Below are 17888 nucleotides of genomic sequence, written 5' to 3'. Positions count from 1 at the left end.
CATGCTCAACACAACAGTCTCAAAACGTTTTACAAAGCAAACCATCATCATATCTCTGTTAAACAGGCCAGGAGACAGACAGGTATTAAATAACAAACCCAAGGATATTAAAAATGAGAAATCCAACTGCTAACGAGCAGTAGTTGAAAAAAAAGAATCAATGCTTATTGTGGAGTCAGGATTCTCAATTCTAGTGTCTTTACAGAAGACCAAGACACAACTTATTCTAAAAAATAAGTAGAAATAATTTTTTAAGGTCTAAAGAACTCAAATTGAGGAAGCCTGGAATCTAAAAAAGTTACACTATGCAACAGATCAGACACCAAAAAAAAAAATTAAGTAAAAATAATTTTTAACTTCTACAGAACTCAGAAGCAACCCACTAAGAGATAAGGAACAACACATAACCAGGGCAAGTAATAAATCATCATTAGTTTAAAAGCAATTTCTTTAAATGAAACATGAACAGTATCTACCAAGGCCCAAAGACTATGTATATCTCTTGGCAGCACTTTTTAATTCTATTTAACATATGGGCTTTGCTGGTAATGGGCAGAAAAATATGAATTTTAAATCTATAATATTTTTCTTGCCAAAAAGCAACATGGTTAGAAAGTCAAGGATGTATTTCCTCTGTCTACAGACTGCTTACTCTGTTCAACTAACATGCGGGAAGGGCACACCCAAGTGAAGAGGAGATTTTAAACTGAGGGAAGTGACCCTACTTAGCAAAACCTGAAAAATTTCCTTTTATTTTGTCTAATTTACTGTGATAGTGATATTAACTCTGTAACTATTCTGGTTTTGTGGTGAGTCACACAAATTCCATCACTACCTTAAGTTCTAATTGAGTTCATTCTAATTCCTAAATTTACTAAGATGTTTTATGTAAACTTAATAATTTAATCCAGTCTTAATTTCTTTATGTATATCTAACAAACACTATTTCAAAATTTCAGGTCCTATTCCTTACATGTGTGCAGATACTCAGGACACACTATTCTGTTTCGATTTTTAGAGCCAAAATTAGTGTTCCACAGTGGCCAAAACTGCAGTACAGTAACAATACAGGCAGGCTTGACAAACATCCTCAGTGTTTACAAAACCGATGACAAGCCTTCGTATCTTGTATTTAAAAGCCCAAGAGCCACTTTGCCCCCTGCTGAAACCTCATTCTCGCAAAGGCCAGATTATTACATCTTCACTGTTACGGTTTTTACATACTTAACTGCAAAGAAACTTCCACACCTTGTCCCAACTGAGAAAGTGCTGACATGCCCTCTCTCAAAAGCAAATATGCATTCACCTGCACTTTAACCAGTAGCAATTCCCTATACTGATTAGTATTCACACACACTTTTCATTGAAAAGAGACAAAGGTGCCTAATTCTTTGCCCTTTCCTCCTAAAAAAAGGCAGTAACTATACTTCTTACACAACCAGAGGATACTAGTGATAAAGTATCACGCTTTTCCTCTCCATTCCCCACAAAACACCAACATTAATCCTCTGTCTCTGTCCCTCCATCTTTTTAACTACAAAAAGCATGTCAAGTTTCACAACATCTATCATCAGAAGGGAATTACAAGAATCCGACTGTGCTGATGTGATTAGCATACTGAATTTGCTAGAAGAATAAGGGAAAGAAAGGGATTAATATTACTTGGTCTTTCTTTAAATAATTAGTTTTACATTTTGGCCTTTACACTGCCTTCATACAGAGCTGTATCTATAGCCAATACGTTTTTGCATTACCGCTTCCAATAAAATGAAAAATGGAGTCAGTTGTTCCAGAAACACATAAAGTACAGACAAAAAAAGCTTTACACATTTGCAAATAAACAAAAAACATGGCAAAGTTAAACTTACCTCAAATTTAAGTAAGTTAGCATTTGCAAGTTTACTATGGCATCTGGTATAATTTTAATACAATTGTGGTATAGATTTAGAGTTTCCAGTGACACAAAATGGCACAACTCCGTAGGAACCTCAGTTAATCTATTCTTGGATAAATCTGAGAAGAGAAAAAAAAAGTACATTCTTTGAACCATCAGAAAGATATACTTTGAAAAGCTATGCTTCTTTATTAAAATGAATGAATAAATGTAATCCTACAGTGAGACAGCAAATTAAGCCAATGTTTTTATTATGCAAAATAAAACTAGTGCTAACCTTTACAATCTTGAAATGGAACAGACTGCGTATAAGAGAGCAAACATTCAATTAAAATTTATTTGGTCTAATAAAAAGTAATTATTTGCAGGACTCAATATGCTGAGGAAATACTTGCAAAAAGAACCAAGTACAGATTCCAAAGCTCATATAATATACCCAAAGATCTAGCCGATACACAGCTAGGCATCTGCAAATAATGATAGTGTTTAGAGAAAACAAACAAGGATTATATCTTTAATTTCTTCAAGTATAAAAAAAAGTTCTTTGGGTAACTCTTCAGACTGATCTGTATTTCCTAGATCTCAATCAATTATGAAAGAATGTTACCTATAACAATGGTGAAGACCTTCAGGAATGGATATGATATAAGTACACACAAGAAAACAATGACAGATTCCAATCCCCCAAGTGAGTGCTTGTAATCACAGAACAAAAGCTTTTGATTTTTGACCAGTTATTCATTCTTTATTTCTAATTTTAAGCACACAGACACAAAGGAAAATCAGTAGGAAGAAATGTTACTGAGCTTTGTTTCTTAACTACCAGAGTATGAAAAATGAGGTATCGTAATACTGATGTGAGCTCGAGTCATAAAATAATAATGCATGCCAGCGTTCAACTGAATTAATTGGGTTTAAAGAAATGTTTAAACAGTGTTGCAGAACAAACATCTCTTATCATCAGAAACCGCACAAATGCCACCTACCCATACCATCAGATGGATAACCTAACTTGAAGAATGGTGACCTGTTTTAAGTTGAAGGAACAGGAGTGTACCTAGGCAAAAAGTAATATATCTGATGGGAAGGATACAAGGAAAAAACAGAACTTAATGATCTCCACACTCCTTCACTGCCGCTATTTTAAGGCTCCTCCCTGATCCTTCAAAGCTTATTTTGAAGCTTACTTTCTTAAACTGCATAAAGGGAAAAACAGCCAAAGTATAGCAGATACATTTCCAGAGCACTGATGATCCGACTCCTCTTTAGGGCCATAAAGCAGTATTTTTGCTTTTGTGAACAAAGAGGCAGAAGCCCGAAGATCTTTTTAACTTCCTTGGCAGTTCCAGACTCATCAGTTTGCCATGCAGAGGCACAGCTTGAGTTCAAAACTATCATCAGTAGGAAGGTTTTATCATTTTTATTTTTGTTCCTGTCTTCTGCAATGCGAGCTGAAATTCAGCGTGCTCTATTCCCCTTATCAGCTTCCACTTTGCTTCACCTCATTGCTTCCAAGAAGTTGGTTTCATTATTCCATCCTCTACCAAGACAACAGCAATGGCCTATGGATGCAGTCCTGCTGACCCAAACGGCAGCACGGTTGAATTGAGCATCTCAACCGAAATTATTCAATTCTAAGTTACAATACAACAGCAATGCTTGAACTGCCCTGCTTTCTCTTACCCGGCTTTGACGGCAGTTAGATGCTGCATTATCTCAGCTTCTCCTTCCCTTCACTTCTGCCATCAAACCAAAGCATTCCCTATTTGAATGAATGTTATTACTGTTTCAAAGGGGGAGAAAGCTCTTCAATGTTCCTCTGTTTTAGTGCTTTAATCCTCTACTGTTTTCTGTTTATCATGAGAACACTTGTTTACTAACATGGCATTCCAAAAAAATTACCACTGCTTCCCTCTCCCGCTGCCTTCCTCGCTATGTTTATTATCGAATATTAACAGAGGACTGCTACGCTATAACTTTTTGAATCGTGCAGGGGATCTTCATACTTTACAATTCGATTGCAAAGAAAACCTTCCCTTTTTTTAAACCACGCTTTTCTGCGGTGACATTGCCACCTACACACTGCTCGTTTCCTCCTTTAAAGGGGAAGGAGCAGCAAGATCCCGAAGAGCGAGCTGAACTTTAGACCTAGGCTGCATGGCACTGGGTGGTACACGGAGAGTGACACCTCATCCTTCATCTGATCCTTCTCAAGCGATACACAGATCAAAAACTGGGAACACGAAAACATTACTTCTTCTCAAGCTACTAAAACTGCAGCCCGCCACCTTAACTCCATCTTCATGCCTGTTCTCATTTCCCTTCACATCGAATAAATCGGACTGTTGCCACAACATTTGACTTACCCTTGAAAAATTCTAGTACCTCAAAAAGAGAGGAACAGCAACTAGACTGACCCTGCTCCTGTAACAGACATTACTATGACGGTAAAATGCTTTTTAGTTTTTGTTTTTATTTTGTTACTATCCTTTGCTCTCAAGGACTTTAACTCTGTTAATCTGAAGAAGGACAAAACAAAAAACCCGCAGATGATAACAGATAAATTCCTTCCTGTCATCCTCAGGACCATGGGTTATAGGACACACTACGTACACAACAAAGGAATTCAAGAATTAACTTACAGCAAAAGGAAGCCAATTATTTGTTATTGTCTAGTTATCACAGTTTAAGATCACTTCAACACTTGTATCTATTGTTGCTTCCTAAATAATAAAAAAAATAATTCTATGCACAGCATAAGGCAAAGGAAAAAAATAAATATACATTTTATTTAGTACCACTGTAACATAATTTAATAGAAAAAGTAGAGGTTTGCTACTATAATTCACTGATAAGAGGTATCATTAATACCAAATCTGAATGTCTTTGAGAAACAGAGTACTAGAATGGAATCTGACATACAGAATGCTCATCATATTTTTGAAGCAGTGGCAGTAATTTTTGCCAAAAAAAAAGACTTCCCTGATCAAATGCAAGCAAAAGAAGAAAAGAGATTGTTTTTATTTAATCCCAGAATGAATGTGAGCCTCTGAACACGATGCAGCTGTGAAGAAAGCCTAGCGGCTTTCAGCTGTCTCTGAAAATTCCATACAGACAAGCACACCTTCAGAAATGAAAACAGCCTGCATAACAATTTTATACTGTACCTTAAAAGCATATATAAACATGTACAGAAACCTCTGAAGTTTACATAATTATTTTCATATTACTTTATAGGAAGGTACTTTTACCTCAAATTTCTCCATCTTACAATGAATCTGTCTATACTTCAGGTTTACTCTGATATTTAAGTTCTAGAATAAAATACAAGGGTTAAGCCTTAACGAAACTGCAGAACCTTTTGAACCTACTGAGAGAAACAGTACACATGTATCTTGTTTCTGTCACAATTCAAACTTCCTGAAAAATATTTTGCAAAGGCTTTCCTGGGTTCATTATTTGGGGAAAAAGAATAATGAAGAAACTAAAATTTTACACAACTTCTGAAAATATTTTTAAAATATGGAAATCATTAGTTGGCAGACCTTAACTTTCTTATAGTGATTTTTTTAACTCTACGCTTCCCAAATGACTAAGCTACACATCCCCCTTGTTTCATTAATTTGAAGACCAATGCTTCAGGTTAATTAATAATAATGAAGTTACTGTACAGACTAGCTTTTGCTACAGAAATGGAAATGAACAGAGGGATGGAATTTGCTGGTGCTTAAAGGAATTTTGATTAATTTGCTTATACTATCTAACACAAACGAGATGTAACAAATTAATGAATCTATGATGGCAGAAGTCCATTTCATGGTTGCCAGGATGGTATAGGTAGGTTTCACCTGAGGTGACTATTTCCCGTAACTTCCAGTATGAAATAGGTGACACAAATACCAACAAATATGGGGGGGAGGCCATGCGCTGGAGCGAGCTTTTTATTTTAAATGCAATACACCATTCATTCATTATTTGTGACATCCAAGACGTTTTCAAACTACATCTGGCTTCACTTCACCTTTTCCTGCCAAGAATAAGTTTGTTAAAACTCCAAAATAAAGTAACCGAACACAAAAAAATAAGCAAGCCAGTTTAGAAAAATATTAGATGGAATCTTGATCTTTAAGAGAGTCAGCACAATTCTGGCCCAATTACATGGCTTTTGTAAGAGAAATGTTACTATGCTGGAAGCTAGGCAGGAACTACACAAAATAAGCACTTCCTTAGCTGGGAGCGAACAATAAGAAGCAAAAAGTTCAGACTAGTAAATAAGCATTTAACGGAAGACTCCAAGCCTTGTTTGGTGACTGGCACACTGCACGGTCAGGGTCCACGCTGCTGTCATGCCAGTGATAGCTGACCCCATCCACTGCCACTATACATATATACATAGGGTAAAACACTGCCACTGCAGAAACCAAAATGGCATTGTCAAAATAACCAGAATAATACTAGAAGTCACATAGTTACATTTGTTTCAGTAAAGGTACCAAGGTGCTCCAATCTTCCTACCTTCCAGTTATTAATACATTATTAAATAGTGGTTATTAATACATTATTAAATAAAAATCGCAGACTATTCACAGGAGAGCTAAACAATTTAAGCCTTTAAGTCAGAACAGTAGTTCATTAAATAAATATGCATATGCACTACTACATCACAAATCTTACCCAAGAATTTTAATGAAAGCAGTTTATTAAAAAGCAGTGATTTACAATTTTCAGATTATAGAAAAATTCACTATAAATTGATATTTCTAACATACAAACCTACAACAGACGAAAGTTGGAATTATGCAAGTAAGCATCTATCCACCGTTGAGAAGGAAATTTTATATGTGTGTGTATATATATATATAAAAAAATGAATATCTATATTCGATATGGAGTTCTGAAATCAAGAAATTGCAAGGTAAAAAAGCCACCCAAATGACCTTAACTCCAGCCACAAAGTTCCTATTTTTGTACTCTTCAGCACATACTGAATAAAAGACAGGAATTATTTTGAATAAGCTATTTGCATTTGTACTAAGAAACCATTCAAGGTATTCAAATGAGATATCTGAATTGGATTTGACAAAGAATTCAAGCAATTCACTGTAGGAGCCTAAAAAATAGTAAGTTCAACCCTAATTTCACAGGAAAATTATGCAAATAAGAATGCTAGGAAATACATAAAGAAGTCTATATATGACACGACACAACTGTATGGAGCTTTACCTTTTATATTGCAAGTTACCCATATTTTTGTTAGGCTTTTAGGAAGCCTGTATTTCCATATTAGCTAGGTATATCTTCACTGATAATTGAAGCCACAAACTGATGGCACTGTATCTTGGACAACTTTTGAAATATCTATTTAAGTGCACTTCAGACCTTTGCCAACACTGTATCCCACCCATACTTGCCTTGGCAAAGAAGGCAAGTGATGTATTATCAATGTAATTGTGCCTATCAGAATCAAATAGTCAATGCTCTCTAATGAAGCAATTACTTCATTCTAGCCTTTACCCAATCTTTCCCCCTAAATGGTAGGAAAATGCATCATTCTATAGACAAATGCTACATATTAGTCATGAAAACAGTCATATAGTCATGCAACTATAAAGTGCTATATACTTTTACGATATGCCCTACAACTTGTCATTATCTCGTATAGCAGCATACCTTGTCTCAACTACTTGCCCTCTCTATCTGCCAGTATCAATGAATAATGTCCTGGATGTACAGCAAGCTTTTACTGTAGTCAGCAACTTCTACCGACAGTGATGCTACACGAACAAAAAAGAGGAGCAAGGACCTCCACTGACTCTGGCATCAAATGCATTCTGGTTTGTACATGACAATTATGCCACAAAGAATGCATGGCATTTCTTCACTAAGAGACATTTCTATTTATTTAGCAGACAGAAGGACAAGTAACAGAAGACAAAGAATGCCCAATAAAGTAAAAACAATTCTGCTTCTGTATAAGAAAAAAAATGTAACATAATAGTGCATGGACTCAAGGTTTTTCATTCTTAAACTACAGCTTGTACCAGATTGAGAAAAAAGTAGCGCCAATGCTGATTCCCAAGAAAGTCATCATTACTGATGCAATAACATATAACAATAACATTTAGACACTGATCAACACTACGGAGTCTAGATGTACAACTGCTGACTCAAAACACGTAGAAAGTACATCTATCCCAGGCAGCTGGACATAAAAATGTACAGATGTTGCAAGAAAAATATTTTGAACAGGTTATGAAATTACTCTGCTGTTTCACACGCTTGCTAAGCAGTACTTTTCGGAGCACTGTCAGCATATTTTCCTCTTCCATCTGTCTCCCTTTGTTAATTTAAGAATTAACATTAAAAATCTCCACCTCAAAGCCACAGACAAATTAAGATTGCACTACAGGTGTAGCAAAATTCAAAGTGATCATACATGTACTTTTCTATCCACTTTTCTTATCATTACTGTGATTTAACACATTAAAAGTTTCTCCTCCTCCACCGTGTACGCGAGTTCTCTGATTCTTCCCTATTCCATGTCTTGACATAGCATTATAATACATGGGCAAGTTAAAGAGCTAACACTAGTGATACACAACACAACGCCGTCTTCTCATGGCACTGATGGTCAGAATGAACCTAATTTATTACTTGTCATAGTAACAACTGTAATAGTGATCATACATATTCACCACAGTTACCAGAGGGGACCTAAATGTGAGGTTTAGGGGGAGAAAAAAAAAAAAACAACCAAACCCCCCAGGACTGAAGGAAACCCACTGGCTGAGCAGAGGAATCTCGCAGAGGCATCACCACTAGATGGGGTCCTCATCCCACTGACTTGGCCGACACCCTGCCACCGTGGTCGTCTTCTGGAGACCATCCACAGCGTATGAAAAGGACAGAAACAGGCAGGTACACTTTACAACCCCCCCCCCCCAGCACTCCCGTGAACCTATTGCCCACCAGAATTTTCAAAATATGACAAATGAGGCTACTCACTTGCAACCATTCCTGCAGGAAGCAAATATATATGCTGATTTCCAACGGGGTCAAGCCCTTGCCAAAAAAACCCCTCTATTCTGAAATAGTCACATTGAAGTATTTTTCCCCTACCTTCCCTCGGATGATGTAAGAATCTGAGGTATCCTTGAGCTCTCTGTAGTACAGTAATAGCAACATATTTCAGACAAAAGTGGAATTAAAAGTTAGATGATACAAAGACCCTGCTCGCAAACTCATTCCACCCCAACAACCCTCATCTACTCTATTTCACCCATCACTCCGTTATGGAATACATCGCTTACTTTTCCATAGTGCCCTGTAACCTCCCGATAAAGCACAGCCAAACGTAAGAAACGGGCATCCTATATTTTGTCTCCGGTAGCACACTAACTAGCCTGAAGCAATCCAACAGCATAAGCTAGCTCTCCCAGACACCAACACTTTGAGCAAACATCACTTCAGGGTCTTTTACTTCCTCTGTGTGAAATAAGGGTGGGGGAAGAAAGGAGCAAAACGGTAGCATATTCTCATGATTAGTTCTGTGGCACACTAATTCCAAGGAGACAAAGGAAATTTCTCTGCAAGAAACACGCACAAAACAGTATCACAAGCCTGGAAGAAGAGAAGGTTAATACAGCAGTCTGCCTCGTTATTGTACCTGCATTTACATAAACCATCCACATTTCTCCTTTATCTTCTATTTCTTCCTCTTTAGGACAACAACAGTTCGGGGTTAAGATAGACAGAAAAAGTGGTTCCGGAGGAGGCTCTGTTTACATACTGAAGATGAACCTGGTGTGGAAGTGCATGAGGCTCCCAGAAAACATACTGTAAAACAACCGGATTCTTCCTGCAGATCTCCCATGTAGGTATGAACGGGTCTGGGACTGTGGTGGGTCGATCTTGGCTGGCCACCAGGTGCCCACCCAGCTGCTGTCACTCCCCTTCCTCAGCAGGGGACACGGGGTTGAAAACACAGTGAAAAAGCTCATGGGTCGAGGTAAGGACAGGGAGAGATCACTCTCCAATTACCACCACAGGCATCACAGAGTCAACTTGGGGAAATTAATGTATTGCCAATTAATAACAGAGTAGAAGAGTGAGAAATAATAATAAAACTAAAACCACCTTCCCCCCACAGCTGCTGTGTGAGAAAGCATTTTTTACCTTTTCTTAACCACGTTATCACAGAGGCGTGACCAGCATTGCTGATGGGCTCAGCTTTGGCCAGCGGCAGGTCCATCTTGGAGCCAGCTGGAGCTGGCTCTGTTGGACACGGGGCAGCTTCTGGTGTTTTCTCACAGAAGCCACCCCTGCAGCCCCCCTGTTACCAAAATCTTGCCACATAAACCCAATACAGGCACCCAAACACTTGTATCATGAGATGGAAAAAAAAAAAATTAAAAAAAAAAAGACAGCAAACACCTTCCATCAACAGAACGGCCTCTAATAACATGTGGTATGAAACCCAGTTCATGGGCCATGAAGCATTCCTCCTTCTCCCACGCCTTCCGCACAAGAGGGAGGATACAAGTCATTAATTTTGACTCCATAATAAACAACTAACCCTAAGAAGGATCAATGGACTGTACCATTCCAGTTTTGTACTAGTTCGCCTCAGTAGGACTTAAATATTTCAGGTGTTTTCTCACAGTAGCAGTAAGAAGAAATGTTCGCCCAACTCTAAGAACTTGAATAAGAACTATTCACCATTTTCAGCCTTTATATTAGGTTGATGGAGAGCACTGGAGGAATAAAAACTGAAGTGTTCACATCATACACTATCCAGCTGAACATCTTTACTGTATCAAACTATATTTCAGTCATCTGCCTGAATTGTTCATACTGGCACATGAAAGAAAATTTGATAGTTAACACCCACCCACCATATGAAAGCAGAACCTTCGCTGGGTCCTCTGTGGAAACAAAAACTAAAAGTATACCTTGATACTGAAAAGTCCTCAAGATTAGCTTCAGCCATCACAGATACAGTTTAATTATTAGCATGGAATGCTGTGAGATAAGATAAACTGCGGATTGTAAGGGGACTTCCAGGTATATTAGAGACTTCTCACAGGACTTAGACTCGGATTATGAAATTCTTTTCTGAAAGAAGAATAGTGACCACAGCTTCCACCAAATTCGAAACGAAAGTTCAAAAAGATGTAAACTGCATACATGTATATATAAACACACAAGCACACAACTTTATTTCAGTCAAGCAACTTACTTCCACCTATTGGAGAACAGGGAAAGATGTGAAACAAAAATGTGAATTACATTCTATCCCAAAGATGGTGCTGGATCCCTGCAAGGACGTACTCTATTGTCTTCTATTATGAATCTCTTGTTTCAGCCACAGAGATCTCCTTTCTTAAAGCTGTCTATTTTGGAAACCAACACCTTCTACTTCCATGGGGGAATTCCACATGATGCACTCAAAACCAGCAGGATGTAATCTAGTGGTCTACAACCTTTCCCAGCCCACAGACAACAATACTAGAAGGAACAAGCTGAATGCAATGTCAAGGTTTGTTTTTCACTTCATTCTCTATTTTAATGGCTATTATTATTATTTTTCCCTCAGGCTGTGAAGAGAGGACACTATTTATGCTATGCATTATCTCCCTTGGTGACCTGCTCAAAGAGGAGTTACCTCACATTTACCATCTGGTAGAAGTAGCACGTAAACCAGTTTCTGTGAAGTAGCTCCCTTGCCTGCACTCTGAAAATTATTATTTTTCACACCTGACAGACTAAAATACTAGATTTGTTTATTTTTAACTCATTTTTATACAGGAATTGTCTCACGTTCTGTAAGAAAATTTGCTATGAACAGGGAAATGAACAAAGGTTATTTGACCCTTGGGTATATCAAAGGCACGTGGGCAAAGACATGAAAAAGCTACCTGATGTTAATTTACAGGGACATGGAAAGCAGAGTATTACTCACCTAATCACTTCCCTTTTTGTCAGCCTGTCTCCCACAGATGCCAGGATTAATCTACCTTATCAGCATTATTCATGTACTTCTCCCACAATGGTTCTTGAAGTCAGCACAACATAATTGTAACAGTTTATCAACACAAATCTGACTTGCACCATAAAAGCTGAGTTACACTATTGAATACATCCTTAAACAACGAACTAATTATATGGCCATTATGCAGGAGGTACAACATTTGAAAGAAATGGCTAAGAAATACTTCAGACTTCTAAACAAAACAGGAATCTGTGAAAACATTACCAGAGACTGAGGTACCAAGAAAGAAAATCCTGGAATAAACAAATTAAATTGTAATAAATAACCAAAAATCAAATGGCTATTCCTAGATGGGGGGGGGGGGGGGGAGAGAAAAAAAAGAAATAATAGAAAGACTTCCTTGAACTGAAAGCAAAATAAGCACAGTACGTACTGTCGTTATACTTAAAAAACCCCAACAAACTAAAAACCACCTAGCTGGAACCACTAGAACTACAGACCTGTAAATTTTGTACCAAGATCTCCAGCTTATGTAACTGTTCCCATGGCTCTTTCTTAAGTTTAAGACAACGTTTCTCATCCTTCTCATTTTTCCTTCCTTCAGAATCAAAGAACCTTGCCTTCTTTGGGGAAAACAAAACCAAAACAGTATCTCATCCAACATGCTGCTTGTCGGTCAGGGGAGGGGCTGGGTTTGATGGGTAACACATGCAACTTTTTTTTTTTTTTTTTACTTGTTTTAACAAGTCATAGTTTACATCAAGATTTTAATCTAACATGTTTATAAGATGAGAGACATCAGATACATTAGACTGTAAAAAGACTGTGGAGGGGAAGTAAAATACACACACACCCTCTACTTATAAACAATCCAGTGCCTGTGACTGGGCAGGCAGAAACCACCTTACGCTTGCCATTAACACTTACTGGGGACACAGGTGGGAATGAGCCATGAGGCATCGATGGCACTTGTGGGTCAGCCTCCAACCACAGGTAAACATCAGCGCTGTTGGTACGTAACAACTGCATGGCAATGTGCATTTCAAAGGGACAAAAGAATGTTTCCTTCTGGTCTAATTTCCTTCATTTTATTTTGGGGGGGGGGACACTTCACACACAGTCTTCTGAAATGCACAAAATGACTAATGCTCATCTACAAAGCTTCCTGACCCTGGCCTACAATTTCTGCTTCTGGTGCAGATTCATTTCTATTTTCTTACTCATTTTCTTTTCAAACTACCTTTCAGGAGGTCTAATTTCCATCTTACATGCTAAGTATTACAGTGCTATTTTTCCATAAGAATCATTTTGGACTGAGCTCTCTTTCTGAAGGAATTCTGTTCTGCTTTTTTGTGTATCTTACCTTGTATCTTCCTCTTTGATGGCTAACGTGTTCTTAATGTGGTAGCAATGGGTTAGCACAGACACAGAACAGGTTGCATATAAAGCAGGAAAGGGACAGGAAAGTGTTAATTTGCTATGCCCTCCCCACCAGGAATTAAAACAAAATGTAAAGAACTACCTACTCTGAGGTCTAATCCTGAAGAGGCTACAAGGGCTAGTTTATTCAGGCCCAAATGAGACCCCTACAGGTAGATAATAAGGAGTCCTGTGAAGAGCAGATGGACAGCATTATTTCCCTTTAGTTATTGTAGCCTGATGGGCAGAAGGAAAGTGTAAGCCAGATCTATTAGATCTTAGATTTAAGTAGTCCAGCAACTGCAGTGCACACTATTATTTAAAAAAAAAAAAAAATAAATTTTACTCAGTCTGCTTTCTTCCAGCTGATAAAATTCAATAATGCTTTAATGAAACAGTTGGGGTTAAATTACCATTGTTGGAAGAAAAAAAGTCTTTGCTGTACAACCTGTGAACCTGCTCAAATCAGTGACAAAAAGCAGTTTGATACACATACTGCTGCAATCCAGGTCAGGTTTTGTGAAAAGAGGAATCAAGCTAAAAGCTTCAGGACTAGAACTTGAGAGATTTGGGGAGTACACCTTCAACTGTGGCAGTAGAAAGCGTAAAAGATTTTAAAAAGTACTTAACTTCTTGGCTTGTTTTCATTATCCAGCATATACACTTTAAAATTTAGTATGAGATGAATTGTTCATTTTCGATAGTTTTCCACTAGTGGGGGTACTGAGCCTGGTTGTTCAGGATGCTGAACCTGCTAAACTTATACTACTGCTGCTATTACTCAGTAGCTAAACTTCCTCTGATATCGTGAACTCCAAGTCAGCAATTTCGAGTTAATTCAGTTTTGAAGTTATTAATGCACTGCAAAACTCACTGATTCAGTAACTGATACTTTTAACTGTACCCCCTAAACATTCTGACTCAGTAACTGGTTTTTTTTTTTTTAAGTGTACCCTCCACAAGTTCATTAATATACCGTAGTTAAAGTGACCCACTGGTGATTTAGCCGGTTTTGTCACCTTTCAGACAATATTAAAACTACTCCTGTCAGGACTTTGACTTACCAAATGCACTCTCATGACTCAGTATTTGAGTGTCAAGTACTTTAGTCATGCCCAGTAAGAAGAGGCTATACCTGATGAGAGAACTGTGGTTTTAACCAAAAAACTGCATGGCATTCTGCTCAGATTACATTTTCTTTTCTGCATAAGAAAAGCAACAATCTTGCATTCTTATCTAACTCACTCCCAGTTCAGCCTCTTTTTACTCAAAAAAAAAAAAAAAAAAAAAAAAAAAAAAGCCCAAGAGTTCACAAGAACCTCTAAAATTTTCATTTGGACTTCTTCCAAAACTGGGTATTCTTTGTGACTGATGCATATACTTCTCAGCTCTTGTCCCTTCTCCCTCTCCCCCTGCCTCTTCAAAAACTTGGATAGGAAATTCATTCTTTGGGAAGAACTCTAAAGAGATTCACTAGCAAATATACAATTATAAATACATTTTGGGGGGGGGGGGGGGGGGGGGGGGGAAGGCTCTGATTATCCAGAAATTATGAATCATTTCAACCAGCAATTTGTTCTCTGAAGATACGGCATTACCACATACCCCCATGTGTTTCCTATGCTTACTTAATGAAAGTCTCATGTTTGAAGTTTGTTTATTCAAGACTGACACAGATAGCAGAAAATCAACTCTAACACAAAAAGCCTCTAATGTGGCTCCTGCTGAGCCCTCTGCCAGCACACCTGCAGATATATATATACTGTGCAAGATGCTACACAACTGTTGTGCTATAAATTACCAGTTGATCTGTTTTCTGTATACAACAGTATTTGATTTCACAGAAAGCTAATTTTAACCGTTGACTGAGAGCAGAAATATCTATTATATACCATGCTCTTCTAACAAATGGAAAAGGTTAAAAGGTTGGCAAAACTTTCTTAAAAGGTTAGTTTATGCTTTTAAATCAAGCATCTCAAGATTTTAAAATGCCAGAATGCCACTAAGCTTAAGATATATTCTGTCAAGGTCTGCTATATCATCCGAAGGCTTCTGCCAGAAACATTTGTAGATAATGAATTCTCCTATAGCTCCCTCCAATGCCTTACATGCAAGAGGCTTTTTTCTTACTCTGCAGCCCACTTTCTGTATGACCATCCACATGAATATGTAAGGCTAAGGATGAAGATTGTCCTTTTAGTAGTTCCTCCCCCCATCATTTTTCCTGTGATATATTTGTGAAAACAATATCCTCCCCCAGTCGCTCTTTTGCAAGACTAATAAACAAGCTAGATTCTTCTAGTTCCCTCTTGTTACAGTTTTCCTGACCATCCAAGGAGACCTTTTCTGCACCTGTTTCAGTCTCAAGTCATCTTCCTTGAACACAAACGGGACATAACCCTCCATAGGAGGATTACGTTACACCATTGCCATGTGTAACATCATTAAGAATTTCTAGTCCCTATTGAAATACATCTTCTGATACAGCCTCAGGACAAAATCAGATGTTTGTCATACTGGCAGCTTGTGACCATTTTTACAAGCATCATATCCAGGTTTTCTTCCTTTACTAATTACAAGTGATGAACTCGCAACTTACAGCAGACACTTCGCTTACTGACTCTTTAAATTTTCAGCTGCCTTTCTTCTGGACCATTCTTCATAGAGCAATGAATGCTTCCAACACTAAATATACCCTGCCTGTTGTTATAAGTCTGTGTTCTCACCACAAAAAAATAAGATTGCTTAAGAAACACAACACTGGGTGAAAGAAAATTGGCACTAGAAAATACTTTGTTTCTATAACAAAGTTTCCTGTCTCAGAAATAAGTTAACTGCTTCAGTTGAAATTGAAGAAGAAATTAGAGAAACACCCACCAAAAAAAAAAAAACCCTGCCCAACCCAAAAACAAACCAAACAAACCAAGTTTTTGCTCACAAGAAAACTGTAAGCAACAGCAGTTTCTATTACAGGTTCATAACAGTGAAGTGTTACACAAGCTTAAGTGTATCTGGTATTACAATGCTCAATTGTAATTCCAAAGATAAAAGCTATGACGCTTTAGTAAATTAAGCCAATAACCAGATCACCTTTACCGATTGATTATTTGAAAGCATATGCTTATTGCCATTTGTTACCAAGTTTTCCTAGGTCTGCTTTTGTCAAGCATGTGAAAAGAATCCTTCCTTCCCATTAATACATCAGCCATATCTTAATCATGAACACAGAAAACAGTTCTTTACATTTTCCACTAGCAAAGCTCTTTTTAGAGGTTAAATAAATCTCTAAAAAAAGAGGTTATTTAGGCTTCTTTTAAGGTTTATTTTAGAGGTTAATAAACCTCTAAAAAGAGGTTTAAATAAACAAACCTCTTTTACACCATAAAAACTCTTGAACCAAGACAGACTAGACTTACTTTATTAAAAGTATGCGGACACTACACTTGTGGAACAGTCTTCTGATGCGAAATGACATTAGTCATTTGCCAACAACTCCCAGTCAATGTCAACAACTCATAGAGGTACGCACAAGGATTTCCATTTCGTGCTGCATCTTTCCCAATGCAACAGAATCCACACAACCAACCTCAACAACTTCCATCAGAGAAGACTCATTTATTAGCCCACTATTCATTTTTTGCTGAGAAACAAGAAAAACCGCCGCAAGGAAGCAAGGTAAGTTACAAGTCTGGACATTGTAGCCAAGTTCCAAGATTATTTATTAACGATATATATAGACTGGATTTATACGCAAATATTTTTGAAGAGGGGAACAAATACTAGCATGCACGGAAGAAGGAGGGAACTTAGCCTTTTCTTCAGACATGATGAGTGTAGCCTCTTTAGAGGCTGCAGCGTAGGAACTGGGCAATGTGGGCATGCTAGTGGTTCACTGAACATACTGGCTATCAAAGAGGACACTGGTAGGAGCAGAATGAGGTTGACACAGACCTGGACCAACACTCCCTTCATCATGCAGCTGCAGGACTTGTTGCAGAGTCGGGGTTCTGCTGCTTTTTCTTCAGCAGGAGAATGTTCAATGCAGCCAGTATTCAACAACTCCCTTGTCTTTATTTTTCCAAGGACATAAAAACATAGTTTAACTTAAAAGCATAAAAAAATAGAAAAAAGCCTCAGAGACAATAACAGAGCAGGAGCACTTTCTCCACTGAATTCAGTTCTACTTCAGATGCGCAAGGCATACAGACTGCTTCCTTCCATTTCAGTAGTTTTTTTAAGACTTTATTCTCCTATATTATTTTGTGCTACTGATAGCGGAGGGAAAAACGCAAAGTCACCACCATCCATTTTCCAGGTTTTGAATGCTGGAAGCAATGTCTTAAAATTGAAAGTAGTATTTACTTCTAATGGATTAGTAATATGGTGGCCTAGGATCACAGTGTAAACTGCGCCTGTTTTAGGGGAAACCTGAACAAATTAAGATTACAACATACAGATATGTTTTAGAAAAAACAAACTACTTCTACAAATAAGGCTGCACTATTTTAAATAGCTATGAAAAGGTTGGTCTAAAATGTTTTTTTTAAATAATTTTAATTATTATACTTTTTGTACAGTAGACAT

The 17888-nt window shown here is 37.6% G+C and overlaps 2 protein-coding genes across 12 annotated transcripts in view; one reads left to right on the top strand and one right to left on the bottom strand.

Moving 5' to 3' along the window:
• CPB2 (carboxypeptidase B2) overlaps positions 1-17888 on the top strand; it is a 277528-nt gene that overhangs the window by 2534 nt on the left and 257106 nt on the right. The gene's annotated exons all lie outside the window — the stretch shown is intronic.
• LRCH1 (leucine rich repeats and calponin homology domain containing 1) overlaps positions 1-17888 on the bottom strand; it is a 135180-nt gene that overhangs the window by 69955 nt on the left and 47337 nt on the right. For all 11 annotated transcript variants that reach the window (XR_008235011.1, XR_008235012.1, XR_008235016.1 and 8 more), the window contains one exon: positions 1869-2013. Coding sequence is in view for 3 of the 11 variants with exons in the window: in XM_052786105.1 (XP_052642065.1) it covers positions 1869-2013 (145 nt within the window). In the remaining 8 variants the exon portion in view is untranslated. The remainder of the gene's footprint in view (positions 1-1868; positions 2014-17888) is intronic.

The sequence above is a fragment of the Harpia harpyja genome, chromosome 4 (assembly GCF_026419915.1).
Source record: "Harpia harpyja isolate bHarHar1 chromosome 4, bHarHar1 primary haplotype, whole genome shotgun sequence".
In the NCBI taxonomy this organism is placed as follows: Eukaryota; Metazoa; Chordata; class Aves; order Accipitriformes; family Accipitridae; genus Harpia; species Harpia harpyja.
Note: the sequence above shows the minus strand (reverse complement) of the source record. Positions and strands in the feature narration are given on the sequence as shown.